Source organism: Rana temporaria, chromosome 1 (genome assembly GCF_905171775.1).
Source record: "Rana temporaria chromosome 1, aRanTem1.1, whole genome shotgun sequence".
NCBI lineage: Eukaryota > Metazoa > Chordata > Amphibia > Anura > Ranidae > Rana > Rana temporaria.
In genome coordinates, this window is record NC_053489.1 from 251,807,565 (window position 1) to 251,815,228 (window position 7,664).

At 46.7% G+C, this 7,664-nt stretch overlaps 1 gene segment (V, D, J or C); it reads left to right on the plus strand.

The window, feature by feature from the left end:
• The first annotated feature begins 1,195 nt into the window (after nt 1–1,195).
• LOC120911044 overlaps nt 1,196–7,664 on the plus strand; it is a 48,061-nt gene continuing 41,592 nt past the window's right edge. Inside the window, 1 exon segment of the V gene segment in view lies at nt 1,196–1,282. Coding sequence covers nt 1,237–1,282 — 46 coding nt within the window.

Here is a 7,664-nt window from a genome sequence, read left to right on the forward strand (position 1 = left end):
TCTGTTTCAACATTGATTTTATACAAACAGAAAGCTTGTAAGTAATCAACAAATGTCGGGACACTTGTAGGAATTGTTAGCATAAACGTTCAAGGCTTATAGCTAGATTCAGAAACGTAGTGTATCGTATTTACACTACGCCGCCGTAAGTTAGAAAGGCAAGTACTGTATTCACAAAGTACTTGCCTGCTAAGTTACGGCGGTGTAGCGTAAATGGGGCCGGCGTAAGCGCGCCTAATTCAAATGAGGATGTGGGGGCGTGTTTTATGTATATGAAGTGTGACCTGACGTGATTGACGTTTTTTAAGAACGGCGCATGCGCCGTCCGTGTACATATCCCATTGTGCATTGCGGCTAAGTACGCCGCACGGACGTATTGGTTTTGACGTGGACGTAAATTACGTCCAGCCCTATTCACGGACGACTTACGCAAACAACGTAAAATTTTCAAATTTCGACGTGGGAACGACGGCCATACTTAAAATTATTAGTCCAGCTATTTGATGGAATAACTATATGCCTGAAAATGCCTTACGTAAACGGCGTATCTGTACTGCGGCGGCCGGGCGTACGTTCGTGAATTGGCGTATCTAGTGATTTACATATTCTACGCCGAACGCAATGGAAGCGTCACCTAGCGGCCAGCCTAAAAATTACACTTTAAGATACGATGGTGTAAGACACTTACGCCGCTCGTATCTTAGCCTAATTTAAGCGTATCTGGTTTCCAGAATACGCTTAAATTTGCATTGGCGCAGATTCCGAGTTAGGTCGGCGTATTTACTGATACGCCGGCCTAACTCTTTCTTAGTTTACTTATATTGCTGCAGAACAACCGTGAGTTGTTAACCCATTACTTCCTAACTGGAAAAGACGTTTTTGTATATGTACATAATTTTTCAGTTTTTGCTAACCTTTTTTTTTTCTGCCTCTGGCAGTTTACTGCTTTCCTTTGTACCATCTCAGGTTATTCAATGCACTGGAGCTGTTTAAATTTAAACAAAAACGTGAAAAATGGTGGGTGTTCTAAAACTTTTGACCTGTAGTGTATATAATTTAGCTGTTTGTGCTCACATGTAATGACACATACTCATATAAGAGCAGCAGACACATATATTTAACATGCTATGTAAATGAGATGATGCCATGTCCTGTTCTAAAATCTCTGATAGAATATATAAGCAGTTAATATGTTTCCATATCACCTAAGTGCACCGATAGAAATCAATCACAATAATGAAGACTTTACTGAGCCTCTTTATAGTGGTGATATGGTTATCAGGTGAGATGATCCTAAAGGTGAAAGTCATGTAGAGATAAAGTGACATGTTTGCTCATATATGACTTTATATTGTGTAATTTCAGGTGTCCGGTCTGCAGAACAACTTACCCAATCAGAGCCAGCGGTGATAAAGCCGGGGAACTCTCACACTATGACCTGTACAGGTTCTGGATTCACTTTCAGCAGCCACTGGATGTGCTGGGTCAGAGAGATCAGAGGAAAATTACAATGGCTAGCTGATATTAGCCCAGATGGGAATACCAAACGCTATCCTGATGAATTTAAAGGAAGATTTACAATCTCCAGAGATAACACTAATAACATGTTTTATATTAAAATGGACAACATGAAAACTGAAGACACTGCATTGTATTACTGTGCAAGGTACACAGTGATCAAAACATCTCTTACATGGAACAAAAACTAGTCTTTCCTTCTCTCAGTTAATCAGTAGGGGGCAGTAGAGATATCTGAAGTTAAATCCTAAATATACAAACGCACTCTTAGGCCCCGTACACACGGCCGAGGAACTCGACGTGCCAAACACATCGAGTTCCTCGGCGTGTTCAGTCCTGGAGCCGCCGAGGAGCTCGGCGGGCCGAGTTCTCCCATAGAACAACGAGGAAATAGAGAACATGTTCTCTATTTCCTCGCCGAGGTCCTCGTCGGCTTCCTCGGCCGAAAGTGTACACACGGCCGGGTTTCTCGGCAGAATTCAGCTCTGAACCGAGTTTCTGGCTGAATTCTGCCGAGAAACTCGGTCGTGTGTACGGGGCCATATATTTCTCTCAATCCGTAAGAATAGATATGTACTATAATGGGAACGCTGATTCTGCTGTGATTCTTCGTGGCAATTCTAAACTCCATAGTCATATCAATGTAAATATTAGTGTATTTTTTTATCTTAGATATTTTCATGCCAGTTTTCTTTCTACTACTAGAGCAGGGGTCTCCAAACTTTTTACTTCGAGGGCCATATTCTATATTTTACACATATTCGCGGGCCGGAAAAAATAATTTGTAAATAAATCCACAGTAGAAGAAGAATAGAATAGATTTTGACTTACTGCTGACAGCAGGACTGGATGGTGCTCCTATATTCTTTGCTGGCACCTAAACGCTGGAGCATCATGCAGCAGGGCTAAACTTCCAGCGTGCATGAGGCTTTACACCCATGTCCCCATACATCTGTGTCCCCATCAGTCTCCCCATTCATCTGTGTCCCCATCATCTGTGTCCCCATACATCTGTGTCACCACCCATCTGTGTCCCCATCAGTCTCCCCATTCATCTGTGTCCCCATAATCTGTGTCCCCACCCATCTGTGTCCCCACCCATCTGTGTCCCCATCCATCTGTGTCCCCATCAGTCTCCCCATTCATCTGTGTCCCCATCATCTGTGTCCCCATACATCTGTGTCCCCATACATCTGTGTCCCCATACATCTGTGTCCCCATACATCTGTGTCCCCATCAGTCTCCCCATTCATCTGTGTCCCCATCATCTGTGTCCCCATCCATCTGTGTCCCCATCAGTCTCCCCATCTGTGTCCCCATCCATCTCCCCATTCATCTGTGTCCCCATTCATCTGTGTCCCCATTCATCTGTGTCCCCATCCATCTGTGTCCCCATCAGTCTCCCCATTCATCTGTGTCCCCATCATCTGTGTCCCCATCCATCTGTGTCCCCATCAGTCTCCCCATCCATCTGTGTCCCCATCAGTCTCCCCATCTGTGTCCCCATCCATCTCCCCATTCATCTGTGTCCCCATCAGTCTCCCCATTCATCTGTGTCCCCATCATCTGTGTCCCCATCAGTCTCCCCATCTGTGTCCCCATCCATCTGTGTCCCCATCAGTCTCCCCATCCATCTCCCCATTCATCTGTGTCCCCATCATCTGTGTCCCCATCCATCTGTGTCCCCATCAGTCTCCCCATCCATCTGTGTCCCCATCTGTGTCCCCATCCATCTCCCCATTCATCTGTGTCCCCATTCATCTGTGTCCCCATCCGTGTCCCCATCAGTCTCCCCATCCATCTGTGTCCCCATCCATCTCCCCATTCATCTGTGTCCCCATCATCTGTGTCCCCATCATCTGTGTCCCCATCCATCTGTTTCCCCATCCGTCTGTGTCCCCATCACTCATCAGGCTATCCCCACAAATTGGTGTCCCCATTAGAGCCCCCCCATCATTCATCCGAGTCTCCCTGCACATTTGTGTCCCCATCACAGCCCACCCCCACCTGCATATTTGTGTCCCCTTCAGAGCCATCACCTCCCCTCCCGCATATTTGTGTCACCATTAGAGCCATCAGACCCCCTCCTCACATGTTTGTGTCCCCATAAGAGCCACCAGCACCCCCACATTTGTGTCCCCATCAGACCCCACAGATATTTGTGTCCCCATCAGAGTCATCCCCCCCCCCCACATTTATGTCCCCATCAGAGTCATCAGCCCCCCCCCCCCACATTTGTGTCCCTATCAGAGTCTCATCAGCCCCCCAAAATGTGTGTCCCCATCAGTCTACAACCCCCCCCCCCCAGTGTGTCCCCATCAGAGTCATTAGCCCCCACATATTTGTGTCCCCATAAGAGTTATCAACCCCCCCCCCCACATTTGTGTCCCCATAAGAGTCAGCCCCCCCCCCCACATTTGTGTCCCCATCAGAGCCATTTAACCCACCCCCACACAAGTGTATCAGCCCCCCTCCTTGCATGTGTCCAGCGCGTCTCCATCACTGGCTTTGCAGACCTGCTGCACCTCCCGACTCCCGCCCCGCTTGTATTACACACTCGTTACTGGTTAACAGCGAGGCGCGAGGCAGGAGCAGGGAGGCGGCTACGGGTCTGCACTACACCTCATTGGCTGCTGGGATGCCGTGGTCCCAGCAGCCAACAACACAGTGAGACGCCGGAAGGGATTGCGGGACCTGCGCTGCCTATTGCCTGGGGCGAATATGCAGCGCAGGTTCCACAGCTAACAGGTGGATAGGATTCGAGCTGCGGGCCGGAAGAAATGGCCTGGCGGGCCGGATGTGGCCCGCGGGCCGTAGTTTGGAGACCCCTGTACTAGAGTACAGCTTCAAATTTGTAAGTCTTGAAGATGAGATATTTTGTAAAGTATGGCAGAAATGTTGTTGCTATTTAAATAAACTATAATCAAAATATTCATCATTAAGAAAAAATAATGGACAAACCTACTTTTTAATCAAATAAGTACCCCTCCAACATTTTACAAAACAGTAGGAGTGGCTTAAAGAAGAATTATTAAAGGAAAAATATGGTCAAAGCTTCTTTGGCCCTTCTTCTCCTATGGATCACTTGAGGAGTGCAGGAGTGCAGTTCTGCACTCCTGTGACCTGTTTTCAGCCAACAGCAGGCTAAGGCCCGCTGTTGGCTGACATCACAGAGCCAGACCTGGCTCTGGAAAGACCCCAACCATATGGTTGGGATCCTCCCAGAAACCAAACCAACAGTTAGCTCAGCTTCTCAGCATGCTGCTGAGAGCATGAGCCATAGCTCCCAACTGTCCCTTATTTCGAGGGACTGTCCCTGATTTGGAGCAATGCCCCTCTGTCCCTCTTTCCCCCTTATTTGTCCCTCATTTTGGTCTGATCCATATAGTTGTATATAAAGATATCTTTCATAAAGTGTTTCATCCAATTTCTAAATTTCTGCATTTGTAAATGTGTAAAGCCAATATAAAATAATAAAAGTGGTAAAAAAATGCCCTTGTGGATTTAATGAACCTTTTTTTGGTAATTCTTTATCATATCCCATGTAAACCCCACCTTTTCAACAAAGCACCCATCAAATGCAGCCCACCAGCACCCATCAAATGCAGCCTCACCAGCGCCCATCAAATGCAGCCTCAACAGTTGCAATGAAATGCAGCCTCAACAGTTGCAATGAAATGCAGCCTCACCAGCGCCCATCAAATGCAGCCTCACCAGCGCCCATCCAATGTAACCTCACCAGCGCCCATCAAATGTAATCTCACCAGCGCCCATCAAATGTAACCTCACCAGCGCCCATCAAATGCAGCCTCAACAGTTGCAATGAAATGCAGCCTCAACAGTTGCAATGAAATGCAGCCTCACCAGCGCCCATCAAATGCAGCCTCACCAGCGCCCATCCAATGTAACCTCACCATCGCCCATCAAATGTAATCTCACCAGCGCCCATCAAATGTAACCTCACCAGCGCCCATCAAATGTAACCTCACCAGCGCCCATCAAATGCAGCCTACCAGCACCCATCAATGCAGCCTCACCAGTGCCCATCAAATGCAGCCTCACCAGCGCCCATCAAATGCAACCTCACCAGCGCCCATCAAATGCAGCCTCACCAGTGCCCATTAATGCAGCCTATCAGTGCCCATCAATGAATGTTTGCTTGTTTCCATTCATTCAGGAGTCGGGACACAGACACAGTCCTCCACTGCCGCTTTGCCTCTGACACTATGGGGTTAATTTACTAAAGGCAAATCCACTTTGCACTACAAGTGCACTTGCTGTAGATCTGAGGGGGACTTGCAAGGAAAATTGCACATGATTGGATGATAAAATCAGCGGAGTTTACCCTCATTTCAGATCTTCCCCTCAGATTTACAGTGACTGCACTTCCAAGTGCACTTGTAGTGCAAAGTGGATTTGCCTTTAGTAAATCAACCCCCTTGTGTAAACGGAGCGGCGGCTGTCTGCTGATGCTGAGACTTGGTTGCTTGCAGCAGAGAGAAGAAAGTAGGAACACCAGTGGCCGGGCACCCTAGGCAGCAGGGCGCCCTAGGCGGATGTTTAGTTTGCCTAGTGGTAGCACCGGCCCTGCAGGCCACCTGCGATTGCGGGAAAGAGCCAGAATGGAAATCTGTCAATGTAAACAGACAGATCCCCATTCTGACAGGGGAGGAGGAGAGATGTGCTGTTCCTAGCGATTAGGAACAGCGATCTCTCTCCTCCTCCAGCCAGTCCCACCCCCCCACTGTGCCTTAAACCATCAGTGGGTCTCAGCGGACCCACTAATTGGCTCCCGCTGTGTCCAATCACAGCAGAAGTGGGTCACCAGCAGGGCGTATGTGCGTATCAGACCTGGAAATGCAGAAAGTGCAGAATCACATACCTGTACATGATTTTGTGCACAGGAGCAGCTGCACCACTGTAAATGTTTGTGGAGCAGTTGAGAAGAGGTTAATGCTTAAAGCTGCATTAAAGGAAAAATCTAAAAAAAAATTGCAGCTTACCAATCATTAGATGTAGTGGCTGCATTAGTTCTCTTTTTAGGATTTTCCTCCTCTGTTTTACCTGGTGATCCACACAGTAACACACTCCCTGTATTAGAGTGTCTACACTCTGGATGAAGGAGCAACAGAAACATTGTTGGATAGCTGTATTGTCAGTCTGGGGGGTAGTGTTAGATACACGGGCAGATTTAGATATACTAACAAATTGAAACCAAACTCCAGCTAAAATATTTTTGAGCCGACTCAGCAACAGTTTTGTTCCTTTTGAAATAGAGGTTTTATATAAATAAATAAAATCTGATCATTGTAAACACCCCTTGTCAGTGGTTGTTGGCTTACCTCTAACTGCTACATCTGCAAGATGGATTCTGCTGAAAACAACAGTCTTAATGCACAGATCACCAGGTGAAAATAAAAGAAAGCTTAAAAAAAGGAATGCAGCCACCACATCTAAAGCTGGCTATACACCTATAGATTATCTGCAGATTTTCTATGGTCAAATGAAAAAAGTGGAACAGATTCCTCCATATATGCATAACTGTGTGGATAGAAGAATCTCCCGCTGGCCCAAGCTTTTATATCTTGCTAGTCGGCCCCGCTGGCTCTCACAATGCCTGAACATTCTGATTGTGTGCAGGCATTGTTTAGGTTGAGAGCCAGCGGAGCCGACTAGAAAGATACTGAAGCTTGGCCCAGTGGGAGATTCCTCCATCCACACAGTTTAGCATACATGGAGAAATCTGTTGCACTTTTTCCATCTAACCATAGAAAATCTGCAGATAATCTATAGGTGTATGGCCAACTTAAGAATTGGTAAGCTGCAACATAATACATGATTGATTTTGGGTTTAAAACCTCTTTAAGGTTAGGGGAACATTACTTAAAGAAAGTTTGCAAATGGGCAGGCGTTTTAATAAAGAAGAGATATAGGCTGAGTTCACATGCTGCGCTGTCTGACAATGCATGTAATTCGCACCGCACTGCTGTGCAAATCACATGTGATGTCTGTGTGATGCAAATTCAGCTATACAGATTGTATGGCTCAATTCGCATTGCATTCGGACCAAAGTCATGCAGGACCCTTTTTTTGGTCCGCACCAGAATTGGATTGCATAGGTGTTCACACCAATGCGAATCAATTCC